Source organism: Schistocerca serialis, chromosome 1 (assembly GCF_023864345.2).
Source record: "Schistocerca serialis cubense isolate TAMUIC-IGC-003099 chromosome 1, iqSchSeri2.2, whole genome shotgun sequence".
NCBI classification, from domain to species: Eukaryota; Metazoa; Arthropoda; class Insecta; order Orthoptera; family Acrididae; genus Schistocerca; species Schistocerca serialis.
The window spans coordinates 1,279,350,053-1,279,370,596 of NC_064638.1; the positions used below are offsets into that span (position 1 = coordinate 1,279,350,053).

A 20,544-nucleotide genomic window follows, 5' to 3' on the forward strand; every position below is an offset into this window, starting at 1 on the left:
TACATATCAGTATTACTGATGACAGAATGACCTACGTATGTAATATATGTATACCAGACTTCCATTGACCTCGATATATGTACACTGGCAACGAATAGGTGGAAATACACGTACGTTACATTTGCAACCTGTTTCATTTTATATGTTTTGATTGTTTATTTAATCTTTGTGTTTCACTTGTTGAAAGGGAACTACACATTGATCTTATCAAAAGCCGAGAAGCGATTCTTCTTAGTGTTGTAGCTCCCTTCAGTAGCTGATAAGTGTTTTTTGGCTTTTTTTAAAAAAAATCTCACGAGATAGAATAAACTGATCCTACTTTATTAAGCAATCAATAAAAAAAACTAAACTACAACATAACAGCGAAAGCAGGATCAGTTTATCCTATCTCGTGAGATTTTTTTTAAAAAAAGCCAAAAAACACTTATCAGCTACTGAAGCATCTGTATCTTAGGATCAGTTTATTCTATCTCGTGAGATTTTTTTTTTAGTAAGCCAAAAACACTTATCAGCTACTGAAGCATATTGGTGGAATAAGAAAGTGAAATATGGTAAAATAGTGAAATATAGATAAACGATCGCTTTTAGATTCATATTCAATTATTTTAATGATAGCGCTTATTAGAACACAGAACTGCTTTATTATCTATGCCTCGAAGTGAAGACATTACTATCTATGACTAAGGAATGACGTCATTGTTCAAAGCCGACGGGTTGTATCCCCTGCTGCACTAGACCCCAAATATCAGAGATTATTCTAGTAACTAAGACAACCATACTCGAAATTTAATAACAGGCCGCTTACATCCTTAGCAACGTAAACTCATGGCGTCACACAGGAGATATTGAGTCAACGTAGACAAGACGAATCGGACCATGCACTTGACGGAGAAGAAGGATTGAAATTAGAGAAATTGTGGGATTTACTTCTAAATAAATCAAGCGGCGCCAACTCACCCCCACTCCAAGCTGCATAATACACGTCGACGTGAGTCCGCTGCCTTAAGCAGCGGTGTGATAACGTCACGAACCGACCGTTGCGTGGATACGTGTGAACAGTTCGGAGTGCTGCGTTAGCTTAAGTTTGAAACGGCTGAGTCTTTATAGCCTCTGATGATGTCTTAAGCATTGGGAGACCGAAAGCTAGGCACAGAAACATGCTTTGGACCACGGCCCAATGTCCATGAAACGAAGATTACCAGTTCCTGTTGGGTTTGTAACCAGTTGTCATTAACCTAGGCGGCATACCGCTTAGAGGTCCCTGTTAGGATCATTTTTCGACCACTATTTTTTCGTTGTGTCACATGGATGAGCGTGGTACACCGTTCCTTGTAGACAGGTCCGCTTTGATACATCAAAAAATGGGTAACCTCATTCATGTTGTGGTCATGATTATACACTACTGGACATTAAAATTGCTACACCAAGAAGAAATGCAGATGGTAAACGGGTATTCATTGGACAAATATGTTATACTAGGACTGACATGTGACTACATTTTCACGCAATTTGGGTGTATAGATTCTGAGAAATCAGTTCCCATAACAACCACCTCTGGCTCTAAAAACAGCCTTGATACGCCTGCGCATTGAGTCAAACAGAGCTTGGATGGCGTGTACAGGTACAGCTGACCATGAAGCTTCAACACGATACCACAGTTCATGAAGAATAGTGACTGGCGTATTGTGATGAGCCAGTTGCTCGGCCACCATTGACCAGACGTTTTCAATTGGTGAGAGATCTGGAGAGTGTGCTGGCCATGGCAGCAGTCGAACATTTTCTGTATCCAGAACGGCCCGTACAGGCCCTGGAACATGCGGTCGTACATTATCCTGCTGAAATGTAGGGTTTCGCAGGGATCGAATGCAGGGTAGAGCCACGGGTCGTAATACATCTGAAATGTAACGGCCACTGTTCAAAGTGCCGTCAATGGGAACAAGAGGTGACCGAGACGTGTAACCAATGGCACCCCTTACCATCACACCGGGTGATACGCTAGTGAGGAGATAACGAATACACGCTCCCAATGTGCGTTCGCCGTGATGTCGCCAAACACGGATGCGACCATCATGATGCTGTAAACAGAACCTGAATTCATCCGAAAAAATGACGTTTTGCCGTTCGTGCACCCAGGTTCGTCGTTGAGTACACCATGGCAGCCGCCCGAGGTGGCAGAGCGGTTCTAGGCGCTACAGTCTGGAACCGTGTGACCGCTACGGTCGTGTGATGTCCTTAGGTTAGTTAAGTTTAAGTACTTATAAGTTCTAGGGGACTGATGACCTTAGAAGTTAAGTCCCTAGTGCTCAGAGCCATTTGAACCATTTGAACACCATTGCAGGCGCTCCTGTCTGTGATGCAGCGTCAAGGGTAAACGCAGCCATGGTCTCCGAGCTGATAGTCCATGTTGCTGCAAACGTTGTCGATCTGTTCGTGCAGATGGTTGTGGTCTTGCAAACGTCCCCATCTGTTGACTCAGTGATCGAGACGTTGCTGCACGATCCGTTACAGCCACGCGGATAAGATGCCTGTCATCTCGACTGCTAGTGAGTGATACGGGGCCGTTGGGATCCAGCATGGCGTTCCGTATTACTCTCCTGAACCCACCGATTCCATATTCCGCTAACAGTCATTGGATCTCGACCAACGCGAGCAGCAATGTCGCGATACGATGAACCGCAATCGCGATAGGCTACAATCCGACCTTTATCAAAGTCGGAAACGTGATAGTACGCATTTCTCCTCCTTACACGAGGCATCACAACAACGTTTCACCAGGCAAAGCCGGTCAACTGCTATTTGTGTATGAGAAATCGGTTGGAAACTTTCCTCATGTCGGCACGTTGTAGGTGTCGTCACCGGCGCCAACGTTGTGTGAATGCTCTGAAAAGCTAATCATTTGCATATCACAGCATCTTCTTCCTGTCGGTTAAATTTCGCGTGTGTAGTACGTCATCGTCGAGGTGTAGCAATTTTAATGGCCAGTAGTGTATTCAAAAAACACGATATTTCCTTTCTGACACGCTGTCTGCAAGTCGACGCATCCTCCTGATTCTCCTGCTATGATTCCATACACCAGAAACCCGACTGGGACATACACACAATACAAAACTTGAACAGAAAGATCTGATTTAGCAATGACGTAAATTTACTACACGTCACAAATGAACTCGGAAGTTAAATTTTACGTCTTTCTTATAATGTCTTCTTCAAGATGAATTATACATACTCTAAGAAAAGCGTGTGTGTGTGTGTGTGTGTGTGAGAGAGAGAGAGAGAGCGAGAGAGAGAGAGAGAGACGCAGCACACAGGATTTATATGAATGTGATGGAAATCGGTAGATGTGATGTATGTGTAGAGGCAAACAAATGATTACAATTTCACAAAAATCGGATGACATATTCAACAGAACAAGCCTCAAAAATTGAGCACATTGGTCCACTTCTGGCCCTTCCGCAGGCCATATTGTCTCGGCACAGATTAATAGAACAGTTTGATGTCCACCTGAAGGATATCGTGACAAACTGTCCAGCTGACGTGTTAGATAGTCAGAATCCCGAGATAGTTCAAGAACTCTGTCCATAATGCTCCAAACGTTCTCTATATGGGAGAGATCCAACGACCATTCTGGCCAAGGTAGAGTTTGGAAAGCATGAAGACGTGCAGTAGAAACTTTCGCCGTGTGTGAGAGGGCATTATGTTGCTGAAATCTTAGCGTAGGATGGCTTACCATGAAGGGCAAGAAACTGTATGTAGAATATTGTCGACGTACCGCTGTGTTGTAAGGGTGCTGTAGATGACAACCAAAGAGTTCCGCTGGACAGTTGGCGTGTTAAATCGTCAAAACTCCGAGCTGGTTGGATAGCAGTGTCCATAATTCTCCAACTGTCCTCAATAGGTGAGAGATCCGGCGACACTGCTGGCAAAAGTTGGGTTTGACAAGCACGAAGACAATCAGTAGAAACTTTGTCCGTGGGCGGGTGGACATTATCTTGCTGAAATATAAGCCCAGGATGGCTTGCCACGAAGGACAACAAAACAGGCAGAAAAATATTGTCGACATGCTATGAGGGTGTCGCAGACGATTATCAAAGGGGTCCTGCCATCAGGAGAAATGCACCCCAGACCACCACTTCTGGTTGTCGACCCAAATGGAGAGCAACAGGCAGGTTGGTACGCCACCGGGTCGTTTCCAGACACTTATTCGGTCTGGAATCTCATTGACTACAGTAGAATAGCCTTCAGTGATGAACCCACTTCGAACTGAGCCCTGATGACCAGCGAGGACGTGTCTGGAGAGGCCCTGGACAGCGGTGGTTTAACCTGACTTTACCTGCCATACTGCCCGATAGGCAGGAATGCCTAGGGTGCGATTTAATCTCACAGCTGGAACCCTTTGGTTGTCATCCTGACAAAACAGCACAGCGGTACGTCGACGATATTCTCCGTCCCATTATGTTACCCTTCATGGCAAACCATTCTACGCTTACATGTCAGGAAGATAACGAACGAACACATAGAGAATTTCTACAGCTCGTCATCGTGCTTGTCAAACCTATTTTGACCAGAAACTTCGCTGGATCTCTGCTCAACTGGGAACGTTTGGATCACTACGGGCAGATCCCTGACCAGCTCGGGGCTTTGACGATCTAATATGCCAATTGGACAGGATTTGGCATGATAACCCTCAGGAGAACATCCACCAACTCTGTCAATCAATGCGAAACGAAATAACTGATTCCATAACGGCCACTGGTCGACCAACGCGTTGTTGACTTGCTCAATTTGTGAAGCTCTTTCTCTTGCGTAAATTTTTCTGGAATTGTAACCATTAATTTCCACAGTGAAATTCTGTCCCGAAATCTGGCAGATGACACGGTTGTCTACAAGAAAGTAGCAACATCAGAAGACTCGTACGTACTCCAGGAGGACCTGCAGAGGATTAATGCATGGTGCGACAGCTGGCAGCTTTCCCTAAACGTAGATAAATGTAATATAATGCGCATACATAGGGGCAGAAATCCATTCCAGTACGATTATGCCATAGGTGGTAAATCACTGGAAGCGGTAACGACCGTAAAATACTTAGGAGTTACTATCCGGAGCGATCTGAAGTGGAATGATCACATAAAACAAATAGTGGGAAAAGCAGGCGCCAGGTTGAGATTCATAGGAAGAATTCTAAGAAAATGTGACTCATCGACGAAAGAAGTAGCTTACAAAACGCTTGTTCGTCCGATTCTTGAGTATTGCTCATCAGTATGGGACCCTTACCAGGTTGGATTAATAGAAGAGATAGACATGATCCAGCGAAAAGCAGCGCGATTCGTCATGGGGACATTTAGTCAGCGCGAGAGCGTTACGGAGATGCTGAACAAGCTCCAGTGGCGGACACTTCAAGAAAGGCGTTACGCTATACGGAGAGGTTTATTATCGAAATTACCAGAGAGCACATTCCGGGAAGAGATGGGCAACATATTACTACCGCCCACATATATCTCGCGTAATGATCACAACGAAAAGATCCGAGAAATTAGAGCAAATACGGAGACTTACAAGCAGTCGTTCTTCCCACGCACAATTCGTGAATGGAACAGGGAAGGGGGGATCAGATAGTGGTACAATAAGTACCCTCCGCCACACACCGTAAGGTGGCTCGCGGAGTATAGATGTAGATGTAGATGTATTTGGCCGCACATGCGCATTACATCTACCGATTTCCGTCCCATTCGGATAATTCCTTTCTGGTTCCTCGTTTTTGTCTTAGAGCAAACATCGCTTCACTGGTATGACTCACGTTATCGGCAGAGGATCACGTGACCGACTGGTAGCAGTCCTACACCATGTATAGCGTTCCGAAGCGACCAGTGTGCTCTTCTATGGGAGTGACGAATACTTTTCCAGTGACCTTGCAAGTCTGATTGAGCATTCGTTTTTACGTGCATGTGTCAGATCGTTGTTGCAGAAGCAACGAAAAATGTATGCCAACTTTAAAAGAACGCTAAATCCCCAAGATTGGCAAACATTTATAGAAGTTCGAAATATAGCGCGTATTTCAATGCGAGATGCTTTTAATAATTTCCACAATGAAATTCTGTCTCGAAATCTGGCAGAAAACCCAAAGAGATTCTTGACAAGACGCAATCAATACCTTCACTGCGCGAGAACAACGGTGAAGTCACTGATGATAGTGCCACTACAGCAGAGTTATTAAACCGGTTTTCCGAAACTCCTTTACCAAAAAAGAGGAAGTAAATATTCCTGAATTCCAATCAAGAACAACTGCCAAGATGATAAACATAGAAGTAGATATCTTCGGTGTAAGAAAGCAGCTTAAATCACTTAATAAGGGCAAGGCCTCCGGTCCAGATTGTGTACCAGTCAGGTTCCTCTCACAGTATGCTGATAAAATAGCTCCATATTTAGCAATTATATACAACCACCCGCTCACAGAAAGATCCGTACCTAAACACTGGAAATTGCTCAAGTCACACCAATACCCAAAGGGAAGTAGGAGTAATCTGCTGAATTACAGGCCTATATCACTAACGTCGATTTGCAGTAGGGTTTTGGAACATATACTGTATTCGAACGTTATGAAGTACCTCGAAGAAAACGATTTATTGACACACTGTCAGCACGAATTCAGAAAAAATCGTTCTTGTGAAACATAACTAGCTCTTTATACTCATGAAGTAATATGTGCTATCGATAGGGGATGTCAAATTGATTCCATATTTTTAGATTTCCAGAAGTCTTTCGACACCGTTCCTCACAAGCGTCTTCTAACCAAACTGTGTGCCTACGGAGTATGGCGTAAGCTGTGCCACTGGATTCGTGATTTCCTGTCAGAAAGATCACAGTTCTTAGTAATAGACGGAAAGTCATCGAGTATAACATAAGTAATATCCGGTGTTCCCCAAGGAAGTGTTATAGGCCCTGTATTGTTCCTGATCTATATTGATGACATAGGAGACAATCTGAGTAGCCGTCTTAGATTGTTTGCAGATGATTCTGTCATTTACCGTATTGTAAAGTTATTAGATGACCAAATCGAATTGCAAAATGATTTAGATAAGATATCTCTAAGGTGCGAAAAGTGGCAATTGGCCCTGAGTAAAGTGTGAAGTCATTCACATGAGTACTAAAAGAAATCAGCTAAATTTCGATTACGCGATAAGTCACATAAAACTGAAGGCTGTAAATTCAGTTAAATATTTAGGGATTACAATTACGAATAACCTAAATTGGAACGATCAGATACATAATATTGTGGGTAGAGCAAACCAAAGACTGCGATTCATTGGCAGAACACATAGAAGGTGCAACAGGTCTATTAAAGAGACTGCTTAAACCACGCTTGTCCGTCCTATTCTGGAGTATTGCTGTGGGGTGTGGGATCCGCATCAGGTGGGACTGACGGACGACATCGAAAAAGTACAAAGAAGGGCGGCTCGTTTTGTATTATCGCGAAATAGGCGAGATAGTGTCACAGACATGATACGTGAATTGGAGTGGCAATCATTAAAACAAGGCGTTTTTCGTTGCGACGGGATCTTCTCATGAAATTTCAATCACCTGTTTTCTCCTCCGATTGCGAAAACATTCTGTTGGGACCCACCTACATAGGGAGAAATGATCATCACGATGAAATAAGAGAAATCAGGGCTTGCACTGACAAATTTAAGTGCTCCTTCTCCCGCGTGCCGTTCGAGAGTGGATTCGAGAGTGAAACGGTAGAGAGACAGCTTGAAGGTGGTTCATTGAACCCTCTGCCAGGCACTTAATTAAGAATAGCAGAGTAATCACGTAGATGTAGATGTAGATGCTCTTGTTTTCTTCAGAAGTATAATAATTACTTTGTTTTTCAAAGTGTGATGAAAGTGTTGAGCGACAGGTGGTGTGGACGTGTACGCGTGTGTCAACGCTGGGATGGTCCGCAGGTACCCGCAAGTGTGCGAGCAGCAGCGGCCGGGGGACGGGTACCGCGACCACGGCCACGGCCACGACCACGACCGGGGATACGGCCACCGGCTCGGCCACGACCACGGGGCTCGCGCGCCCGTGCCCTACCTGAACTATCTGCACTCGGCCACCAGCCGCAGCACCGCCCCCGCGGCGCCCACCGCCCCCAGCGCCACCTCCTCGGCGCCCGCCTCCGGCGACGACGACGACGACGACGACGACAAGGCTGGGTCGTCCGGGACCTCCAAGTGACCGGTCCCCGCCTGACCACGGCGTTTTTTTGACACCTGATGATGTCCGTATCCGGTCGGTGCGAAACGTCGCTCAATTTCTACTGGTGACTGACCTACAGCATCCGCGAGGGTAGTCTGCAGACGGGACTCTAGTCTGCTGGAGTGTCGGGTCTGCGCGTGGGCTGTCACCGATCCTACTTACCGATCTCCAGTTGTCAAAGACGGGAGAGAAAATGTCCAGGAATACGCCTTTCAAACGTTCCTCGCTCATCCAGTTGATTGTGGTCATTGTAAAACAAATACTGCTACTGGTCGTATGCTCACATTGCAACAGTCACAGTGCTGCAGCCACAACTATTATGGGAAATCTCTAGGAAAAAAGTGGAAAGAAAGATACCAGTTTGCGAATAACACAATCACAGTTTTTAAGTGGCTTGAAAACAAACAAAAATCAAAAACACAAATTACCCAGTAGCGCCACTGAGAAATACTCAGACGACACATGCAGCTGTCTCTGTCTCCGCCCTGTAGTTGTAAACATTATTACTGAATCAGCTGAAACTGAATCTTCGTGATTCACTCCACGAAGAAGAGATTCTAGCCTGACACGAGTGGAATACATCCGCTCGCTGACTCAAACTGAACTGGTCAGAGTATTTACTCGGCTGGATCTTCACTGGCCAGCCGCCGAAGGAGAGGGCATTGCCTACTAGTAAATGCTCGGAAAACTTCGGCTGCTTCGCAGCACCAATCCGAACATCAGCTATTCAATATATTTAGAGATTTAAGGCATCCTTTTTATATTGCAGCATAGCCTCAAGTTGTAGCTACCAAAAAGTCCTCCCAATATATTGTTATTGTTTTCTGTCATTGTTCATTAAGAAAATAGTTGATCAAATGGATTGCGGTTTATTACGTAATCCCCTCACTACTACTTTAAATACACTTATTGCACTGTCTGTATTTTACAGTGTCTTTGTAGTTCGAGGCAAGTGTCCTTCAGAGATGCATCTCTGAACGCTCTGTAACATACAGACACCGGAATAACTGTATTTCAGGGCAAAGCAACGGCAAACTGACGAGCAAAACATTGTCTCTCCCGGTGCGGGAATCATACAACGTGCTAGCGGCACGAATGAGACACCAGGGAACCTGAGAGTTTGGATCAGCCGCAGGGGCAGCCCAAATGGCAAAGGCCACCGCTCGCGATTAGTGGGAAATCCGGGTTCGAGTCCCAGTACGACACACACAAAAAAATCATGACACACACAAAAAAATCATGTTTACTAAATGGTACAGCTGATGTATTGGCAGTTTTCGAAAACATCTCATGTACTTTTTTAAAGTGAAATGCCTTCCATCCCGTCTGTCTCCACTGTATAAGCGACTATTCAAATTGTCTGCCCCAATGGAAGTGCCTATAGCGCGTTTGCCTCGTAGCCGACAAGCTTCCCCTTGGTCAATTTATCCCTTGAGAAAATAACCTGAAGCTTGTGCGGTGCGCTCAAAAAACCCAAAAGCTCTTCAAAATGCCAACGTATAAAAGTTATTTAGTATGCTTATATATTTCCTGACCTGAAGCTATGATTGTACTGACATAGTCTCCACTCAATGTGGCATCAGATCTCCGATCGAGAAGATCCATAACGACCAACAGTCAACTGGATGACACTTAGACCCTTCCCCTTCTTCATCTGCACGGTCTGTGTAGCTGTTGCAGTGTGGAGACGGGGAAGTACAACGGACAATAGCCTATTATGTCGCTCCTATGTTGGCACATAGGGTGTGTGGTGTAGTGTGTGTGGGGGTGTAGGCTGCGGCAACAATTCTCGGTGGCTTCTTGGAGTCTTCAGACGTCAAGAACCGCACGAGAGGCTGGCGAACTAAAGACTGTTGCTATTGTAGTTAGAACCTGTTGCTTTTCACTACCTTCTATTTAATAGCTTTGATCTCAAGATAATCGCTGCACCTCAACAACAAAATCGCTGGAACACAATAAGCTTCACAAGAGACGCTTGCCTCATACCTCATTCATATTACATATGCAACTTCACCACGTTAATCAAATTCATACGATTCTTCACCCATTTGCTGCATAGTCAGTTCATGTTGGAATAAAACTTACCACACTCAAAACTGCTGCTTTCAGTATCACTAAAGTTGAGTTTTAAGTGTTGCGCTAGCTCATTTCACAGTTATAATTAATTTCCGACCATTCGTAAAGCCCAATTGTCACAAGTTCACTGACACATTTTTCAGTCATTTTACCCTGTATTTCAAAGCACCTCCGTTAAGATATCTCTCTCGTCGAAACTCTCGCTGCGCTGGAGTACATAAAATAAAATAAATACGCAATGATAGTGTTGTATGTACACGAAAAGTGACTAATTTTCATTATCTCTCCTGTGACTTTGCTCTCGACACCAATCAATAAAATTAATTTTCTAATCTCTGTCACTTTATTGCATTATACGCTTTGCTATTATGTTGCTATATCTATTTAAATGAAATGTGACTTACAACTGGCTAACGAAAGATAAATGTGAATAAATTTTTTAACAAATTTGATTGGTGTTTCATTTTTTGTGTAAGAGAAAGCGACCCTTCACTAGCTAGTATACTAATTTACTACACTGCTGGATGACGTACTGAAGTTAAAATTAGTCTTCAATAGTTGTGTACATACTCATATCTCAAGTGTAATGTTAAATTGCATTATTTTCCTCTTACCTACACTAATCAGGCAGAACATTATGACCATCGACCTAATATCGACATAAACCCATCCAGGCGATAGCAACGTTACCTGACGAGCAACGGCTGCTAGTTGCAATTGCCTTAGGATCAGTGACATAATTTATAATTTCAAGTACTGTGAAAATGTTTTTGTGAGTTGGTGTGTCATCTTTTTCCTCGTAAGACCCTACGGAGCTTCCTACATGTATCTAGTTTTACTGGATGTGTCCACAATATATATATAACATTTTCCTTCATTTTTGCCTCTTTTATGAGACTTTACAGAACGAAGTTGTATTTTTTAAAATAAATTATGAGTTCTCCGCTGCTGTTAGTTTCTTATAGCAAAAATAATCCCGATTCCTTTTGCAAGAGACCCTCCTAGCACCTGATGTAATCCAGTTTTTGGGCCTGTCTGAACTTCTGGCAATTGCTTTCGTTCCTGGAGAAGCTATGTCAAAGTTATAACTGAAATTGTACAAAACATTGCTCAGCTTTTCGTTGGTAACAGAGGTATTACATTACATTTTTCCGGAGTTCTTCCACTAATTAGATACTGGAAGTGTTCAGTATACTTCTGCCTACAGCTCTTTTTGTGGGTAACATTTTTCACATTGGTTGCAATTTTTATAGGTATTGTTAGTAACAGCGAGAAGTGTTCGCTGTAGTGTTATCAAAGTTTTCTGCCATTCACTTGGTCTTGTTTACAGACACCTGATCAAGGAGAATTTGGAAATTTGTGGTAAGGTCTTACGGGATCAAACTGCTGAGTTCATCGGTCCCTAACCTCACGCACTACTTAATCTAGCTTAACATAACTTACGCCAAGGACAACACACTCACCCATACCCGAGGGAGGACTCGAATCTCCGAGGGGGGGGGGGGGGGCAGCCGCGCGGACCGTGACAATGCGCCCTAGACCGCACGGCTAGCCCGCGCGGCGATCAACGAGAATGCCGTAAGATTCTGTTATATGTTGAGAAACTGTCAAACACCATAAGGTTTTATGACATTTAAAAAATTTGGTCTGTGAAGGCTCTGGCTCGTAAAATTGAAGTTAAAATCTCCATAGAGTGCAACTGTCTTCCCAGTAATCTTGAGTTTACCTAGGGATAGATGTAGTGTCTGGAAAAATTGATGTTGTCAGCACGACATATTTACGTACATAAAGTAATAATTTTTAATAATCTTTCTGCCACTCAGAAGCAGACACTTCAAAATGTCGTTCACAACATAGTTTGCATAGAGACGCTACACTCTTTATAATCTAAGTTTCCCTGTACATAAACAGAAGTTTCAATGATATGCTCAACAAATATGCTCAATAAATTCCCAAGGCTAATATCTGATATTTTTAAGTGTTGAAAATACTCACTTTGTAACCAGTGTTCACAAAAACGTAAAACTGTATCATTCGTATGTTCACTAACGAGAAGTATGTTTGTTTAATTAATTTTGTTTCTTAGTAATTGTACATGTTGGTGTGCAATCTTTAGAGAGTACTTACAGTTTAGTTCAGCACTGCATTAAAACATGTAGTAGTGCTGGAGGGGATTGACACCATGAATCCTGTAGGGCTGTCCTCCATAAGAGTACGAGGGGATGGAGATATCTTCTGAACAGCACGTTACAGGGCATCCCAGATATACTCAATAATGTTCATGTGTGGAGAGTTTGGTGGCCACCAGAAGTGTTTAAACTCAGAAGATTGTTCCTGGAGCCACACTGTAGCAATTCTGGAAGAGTGAGGTGTTGCATTGTCCTGCTGGAATTCTCAAATCCGTCGGAATTCACAATGGGCATGAATGGATGCGGGTGATCAGACAGGATGCTTACGGATGTGACACGTGTCGGAGTCGTATCTAGACGTATCAGGGGTCCCATATCACTCCAGCTGCATACACCCCACAAAATTACAGATTCTCCACCAACTTGAACAGTCCCCTGCTGACAAGCAGCGCCCATGGATTCATGAGGTTGTCTCCATACCCGTACACGTATATCCGCTCGATATAATTTGAAACGAGACTCATCCGACCAGACAACATGTTTCCAGTCATCAACAGCCCAATGTCTTTGTTGACAGGCCCAGGCGAGGTGTAAAGCTTTGTGTCGTGCAGTCATCAAGGGTACACGAATGGGCCTTCAGCTCCGAAAACCCATATGGATGATGTTTCGCTCAGTTGTTCGCACGCCGACACTTGTTGATGGGCCAGCGCTGAAATCTGCAGCAATTTGCGGAAGGATTGCACTTCTGTGACGTTGAACGATTCTCTTCAGTCGTCCTTGGTCCCATTTTTGCAGGATCTTTTTCCGGCCGCAGTGGTATCGGAGATTTGATGTCTTACCGGTTTCCTGATATTCACGGTTCACTCGTAAAATGGTCGTACGGGATAATCCCCACTTCATCGCTACCTCGGAGATGCTGTGTCCCATGGCTCGCGCGCCGACTATAACACCACGTACAAAAACTCACTTAAATCTTGAAAATCTGTCCATTGTAGCAGCAGTAACCGATCTAACATCTGCGCCAGTCACTTGTTGCCTAACACATTCTTTGCCGACCGCACTACCATATTTTGCCTGTTTACATATTTACGTATTTGAATACGTATGCCTATACGTGTTTCTTTGGCGCTCCAGTGTGTCCATATTCTACTTCCATACTTTTTATCATCTACGTTCTACTTTGTAGGAGTCCAGTTCTTCGCATCGGTTTGGAACTGTAACTGCCAGTTTAAAGATTTACTTCTTGACGTGTTTACCGATTTTCAAGTTAAACTCCCTCAATGCCAGCATTCCAGGATCTCATCGGTTTCACTGAGTTTCATTTGCAAGTCAGTTAAAGATTCCTTCCGATGTATAGCTGCCAGATTGAGGCTTTTAGGAAGAATCTTAAGGAAATGTAAATCAGCCATAGAGGAGATGGTGTACAAGGCGTTTGTTCGACCGATTCTTGAGAACTGTTCATCAGTCTGGGGTCCTTACCCGGTAGGACTGATGGAACAGACAGAGAAGATCCAACGAAAAGCGGAGCGTTTAGTCAAAGAGACAGCGTTACAGCGATACTCAACAAATTTCTCTGGCGGGCGCTACGAGTGAGGTGTTTGCATCGCGGAGAAGTTAACTATTAAAAGTTCGAGAGAGCACTTACCGAGAAGAACGCGTCGCAAATAAGCACGACGAGAAAATTCGAGAAATTAGAGCTATACAGAGGCTTACCGACAAATCATTCTTCCCACGTGCTATTCGTTAGTGGAACCAGGAAGGTGGGATTACTTGTAAACCTCCGCCACAGTGTAGCGGAGTGTGCTGTATTTGCAGATGTACACGAGATCTTACAGAAGAACACTCATTGAAAAATCATCGTATTAAAATTATTTTGAACCAAAATCATGGTTACATCAGTAAAATTTCTCTCTCTGTGCCTATTATTTTAAAGCTTCCGTCCGACCACCCAGCAGTGGCCGACACCCGCTGTCCACTGTAGGCAGGTGAGCGCCACCGGAAATGTCACGCCTGTCCAGTGTCACGATGTAACAGGATCGAGATTGGTGCTGACGTCATGGACCAGGAAACGAACGCGTGTCCAATGGCATTTCTTTATTGAAGGGGGAAGGCGTCAGTGGTTTGTGCCCATCCAACTTTCAAACACTCCAAACAAATGTATGCAGGGAAGATTTCCTAGCATTTACATTTTCTTGTTGTGAGTATTCTTTATTTTATATTCTCTGTACTTTATCGTAAATTATTTTGCCTATCAGTCCCCGAAAACAGTTTAGTATTTCCAGAATCTCACTTCCTAAGCTAATTTACAAGATTTTCCTTTTCTCCATTAAGCCTGTTTTATTTTTATTGCTGATATCTTAAAACAAAATAAACAAATAATTGAAACATGGGGAGAGTATTGTAGGGAAAAGCATTTAGTAGTCATTTATTTAATCCAGGAATTCGGAAATGTTGCGGAGAGAAACTGTGGGGAATTATGAGGAAAGGAAGATCTCCACAACTTCTAATAAACTTTTCAAAGAGTCTGTACAAAAAAACGTTTGTAATATTAGTTATAAATAGACACAAACAAAGGAGTCAGACAAGGGTTCAGCAATTCACCCAAAATTTTTAACATTTATTTAGACAATGCAGTCGTGGAATGGAAGGATGTTTGTAACGGGAGAATTAAGATTAACAGAAATTCTTGCTTGAACTGCTTTTATATGCAGATGATACCACATTGAAGGTGGAGAATGAAGATGACCTACAAAGAAATATAAATTTATTAGGTAAGGTTCGGGAAGAGTGCCATCAGACGAGTTCAGAAAAGAAGACACATTCAGTGGATTTTAAAGGAAATAAATCCTGTAACGGAAAAAAATTGTGGTTTGTAATAGAATAATAGAACAGGTCAAATATTTTAAGTATTTATTGTGATGACACATCTGAGAACGACGAAGACAAAGCGAAGAAATTACAAAGTTTTAGAATGTATGTGGGAAAATGAACGAATGCCTAAAAAATAAAAGGAAGAAAGAAGCAAGATTTAAATTTTATAAGACAATGTCAAGAAGCAAAAGAGATTAGATTTCTAAGAGCAGTAAATCGTTACCGGAGCCGAGAGATTTCGAAATTTGGATATTAATGAAGAACTCTATATATTTAACATCGTCAGTTAAGTATAAGAACGTGCAGAAAGTGGAACGAATATCTCGAAAGAATGAGCGGAGGAAGATTTAAGAAGATTTAACTCTGTTGAGAGAATAAGTCAAGAAAAGCCGAGGAAACAAAAGAAATCGTAATGGCTGAAGTTAAAGACGATGATGATAGCTTATAACCTATTTTCGAGGCGCTATCCATTTCGTTCAGCTGATACTCCTCGATAATTTAAGAAATTAGAAGAGTGTGTTCTAGTACTCTACCCAACAGCGACGGAAGTTTTTATCATTGCACAAAATGTACAGCAGCAGAAGCATGAAAGATCAGAAGATTACGGTGACTTCCAGAGGCAGGCAGTTTATAGTTTCCAAAACAGAATTTCGAGACTTGTGAGTGAAAAGTGTGTAGGCAGTGGCGAATATATTTACATAGGATATGAGTTGATAGAGGAGTACCAAGACAGTCAACACAACAGTTAGAATATGTACGAGCTGCAGTGTTACAAGCATAATTCCTTCCTAGCTTTGATCTTTCGCTTTAATGAATAGAACTTACAATTCGGAAGTGGAAATTATCATTTTACTCTTTCTTTATTTCTCTATCTTAGTTGAGTTAATGTCTCGAACATATTTGTACATTTTCAAACCATTACCTAAGTTATAAGTACATCATTAGTCAAAATAAAAACACAAGTATTAAAGCATACAGTCTCTGCATCCATAGTGTCTTCAGTATGTTGAATTTAGTTCCCGATGTTTGTCTATGGCAGATTGTGAGCTCTTTCTTAATATGGGGAAGGCTGTATTTGCTTTCACACAAGTCAGTTGCCACTGCAGATTTATGATGTGCTTTAACACGTAGAGCTGCCATTATATCGAATGGCAAATGATCTGCCTGTCCTACCTTGGTAACGCACACATGTCAGCTTTACGTTTAAATGCACGTCATAAATCTGCAATAACAACACTGCAAACTTTGACAAAATTCAACATACCAGGGGCACTGTAAATATACAGACAACACATTATTTAATTCACTGGCATTTTGAAAGGACTGCAAGATAGCGAATACGAGAGATTACTTCAGGTAGTCAGTAATTCTGGGGCGGAGATTGGATTAATAAATATTCGTTGCCATTTTTACAAGAGACCGAAAACTATTTTTGCGGTCAGCCAGAAAGTGATGGAGAACATACTGACCATAGTTTCCTGTCTGCAGGTCAGCGCTATTCTTGTACTCTCCGAAAGAAAATGTTCCTACTTGGTGTATACTCACCAGGATCAGGAATTATGACCACAAATAGAAGTTTTGAGTTCCAAACGATTAACGTATTCAATAAATGTTCACACGCACAAACATAATAATAATGTCCCTTTCAGGAACAGCACAATTAGCAGTTCAGAGGCGACCTCTGTGGGAAGTTCCAAGTAAAGTGGTCTATAGTCCTGACTTCTAATCATCAAAGTTAATTGCTCGCCACAAAAGTGGAAAACAGTTTCAGTATCTGTCACGCGGTTTTGCCAACATTACGGGCGGCACACCAACAGTTACTTCCGCGAACTTTAAGCGATCCAGGACGGTGTACAGTCCTCGCGAGTTCAGTGCCTGCTATTACCGGAAACATGTTTGGTAGTTGCCTAGCTCTGACGTCATCCGAGGCAGAGCGTATGCCGACGTTTGACTGATGCAGACAAATTGATAGTTTTTTTTTTTCAGTGCCATAAACTTTACCAACAGCTGTACACTTGAAGATATTTTGTTTTATTTTGAAAGAAAGCAGTTTCGGCAATTCGATTTGCTAACCTTGAGGCCCCATACGCTTTTATCGAGTTAACGAACTTATCGTATAGCGCCGTAAAACTGGATATCGTGAATCCAAATCGTTGTCCAGCTGTTACGAAAGCGTATGAATCAGCTGGACAACGATTTGGATTCACGATATCCAGTTTCATGGCGCTATACGATAAGTTCCTTGATTCGAAAAAAGCGTATAGGGCCTGAAGATGGCAAAATGAATTGCTGAAACTGGTTGCTGTCAAAACAAAATAAAATATCTTAATGTTTACGGCTGTTGGTAAAGTTTATTGAATGGAAACGTACATTCCAGCCGATGCCCCCTGGCCGTAATGGACCAACAGAGATTGATTGACAGGTTGGTGCGAAGCGTCTCCCTCACTGCTTCTCTGGCTGCGTTTATGCATGGGGGCAGCGGACCGCCGAACGGAAAGTCTGCTATCAACCGCTGTAGGCACAGGTAGCAGCATCTAAACGGCCGCTACTTCGGACATGTATTAATTATTATCTCTGTCGTTTAATAATTAACAATCATCTTTTTTATATAATTAAATTTTATTATGCTTTAGTTACTGAAAAAGGTTTAGCACGACTGCATTTGAACTCTGCCGGCTGGAATTTTCAGTTTGGTACCGACAGTACATAACCTCTGAACTACCTGTTTAAGAGTCCTTGTATTGATTGTTATTTAGACCAAAGTCTTGAAACTTGGTACAGCTGTGGTATTGAATGAATGTAATGAAGAACTTTAATTAGAACTTTGTATCATAAATACAAATGATACTTAATCTATTGCCATTAAGGACGTTTTTGTTCCAAATTTAGTTTTTAGTAAATTACTTGAAAACTATTAGAGTAAGCTTAATGGAGTGACATAGCTAATGTTTTAAAGCAAACTGAGGCTACAAATGAATCTTCATCTTTCTGAATCTAATATTTAGCGCCTTTCATTTTTGGTAAAAACGCCAATTTTGGCCGAAAAATTTCACAGATCGATTTGAGACTAATAATTTTTTATTGTGACAAAAGTTTGGACAGTCTGAACAGTTTTTTGGCTTTCCTGCTCCGTTATTTAGGGCCACAAATTTTTCCTTAAAATAATATATTTAGCAAAACTTATTCATCTGATCATTCAAAGATTTAACAATTTTAATATTAGTACACGGAAGCATACAATGACAAAGTTTGGATAAGCTATTTCAGTTTTTAATTTCACTCTTTGATGCTGGTGCAATACTTCGTATGCTACACGCAGGCGCGTTATGATGACGTGGCGGTGGTCGTAGTGAACAGTGTTTAAGTAGTGGCTACTCGCTTGGCTCTCTATCTCTCACAATGATACAGTTCTTGCTTTGCCGCCTAATGACTGTCTAGTTATACTAAATCCTAACAAGAAGTCATGAGCACACTTTCCTTATCCCTCTGTTAGACATAAATCTAACTCTCATCTCTGTCTCATTCCACCTATCCTGGTCTCTCTCTCTCTCTCTCTCTCTCTCTCTCTCTCTCTATCTGTCTCCCTCTCTTTCTCTCTCCCTCTTTTTCTCTCACCCCCCCACCCCTCTCTCTCTCTCACTACCTCCCACGAACTCCCATATCACACTCACTGTCACTTTCCAGTAGATTTTTTTTTTCATTTCATTTACATGCAGAATGTAAAACCATATGATGCTATTTACTACGTTACAGTCTCAACAAGTAGAATTACACACTTAGCAACAGAAGCAGCAAGTTTTAAACAGCGTTATAAGTCACTCTGTCTGTTAATAACCACGTCAAATCTAGTGTTGAATATGTAAGAATGTACACTAAGTACTGCTAACTGTCATTCCTCTAAGCATTTTTTTTTTACTTTGTTTCCTCAATCTATGTAATGAAAATAACTCAAAACTCCATCACATCGCTATAGCACAGATTAAATATATATAATTTGAATAATGTAGTACTGTCAGAACCATGTTAATTGTTCAAAATGTAAGTGCAAATGTGGAAGTTTTTTTACTAATGCAGAAGACGAATGTTATGTGGTCAAACACAGGTAATGTGTTACTGTATTTTGCTTTTCTTATTAACCCCAACTGAGATGGTTTTTTCGTAAAACTAATTGCTGCGCCGTTCGGTAACCATTAGGTGAAAAACTGAAGCAGTTGTAACATTCATTATGGCTATGCAGAAACTGAACATGGAGCTGAAGATCCGAATCGGGCTGGACAGTAGAAAAAAAATATTGTGACTGTCGACGGAATGTTATTAATAAAATGTAGCGCTAACGTGTGAGTTACAGCCTGGGACAGTCCCTGACAGGACCCTTACATGTATGATTAAAAAAAAAAAAAGAATTTTTGAATTATTTAAGTACTTCAAAGCAAGGGAAAAGTGGAGAAAAAACTCCAGTGTCGCTTCTTTTTTTAAAAAAAATCGTTTACTCAGATATTTATTAAAATCAACTTACATAAATATTAACACAATATGCTATGGTAACATCAGCTCTGAATTTCAATCTACGTTCTACTAAAGGTAAGTGCATTAAAAGTAATTTTTCAACCACTGGTAGAAACTGGTGTAGCAGTTCTTGTTTTTGTTGAGGCGAAGGTACACATCACATTTTGTATAAGTAACAAATGTACATCCCCCATATCCAGTATACTTGCAAAGATTTTTTTTGGCGTTACACTTGAGCCAGTGGTCAGCAGAGTCACTTCGTATATCTTGTGATGGGAGAACAGCCCTGGCACACTTTCTTTTCTCGTCTCGTTTTGCTGTTAAATTTCATTACTTGGGCTATCCCTCTGTCTTCCAGATCTTCCTCAGTTACAAAGATGTTGGTCAACTTCAGTCCTGAACTGTTCCTGATTCGTGTATTTCTCGGAAACTTTCGTCTTCAGTTGCACTTCCATACAAAGGATAGGATCCATGCATTTATGATCGAAAGATCAAGCAAATGGTAAAACAGTCCGAAATGCCACTCCTTGGATTTCAGTGCTATGTAGTGACGACCTAGAAGACTGCCATCAAATTTACTTCCCCTCTGTATTTCGTGTACACAGTTACAACCTACAATTTCAGGACAGGCAACCTCTTTACATGTTTTTGAACGGTCTTATCAGCGCCTCACTTTCTTTTCTGTCTGTTTACCATTGAATGTTGATAGGACTGTCACACATTTGTT

At 41.9% G+C, this 20,544-nt stretch overlaps 1 protein-coding gene across 3 annotated transcripts in view; it reads left to right on the forward strand.

Annotated features, from left to right (window-relative positions):
• Positions 1–10,758, forward strand: part of LOC126419589 (loricrin-like) — a 167,062-nt gene extending 156,304 nt beyond the window's left edge. For 2 of the 3 annotated variants that reach the window (XM_050086778.1, XM_050086785.1), the window contains exon 4: positions 7,941–10,758. In XM_050086778.1, the coding sequence (XP_049942735.1) occupies positions 7,941–8,214 (274 nt within the window). In that variant the 3' untranslated portion in view covers positions 8,215–10,758. The remainder of the gene's footprint in view (positions 1–7,940) is intronic. The other variant, XM_050086793.1, reaches the window with a different exon arrangement.
• The last annotated feature ends 9,786 nt before the right edge of the window (positions 10,759–20,544 follow it).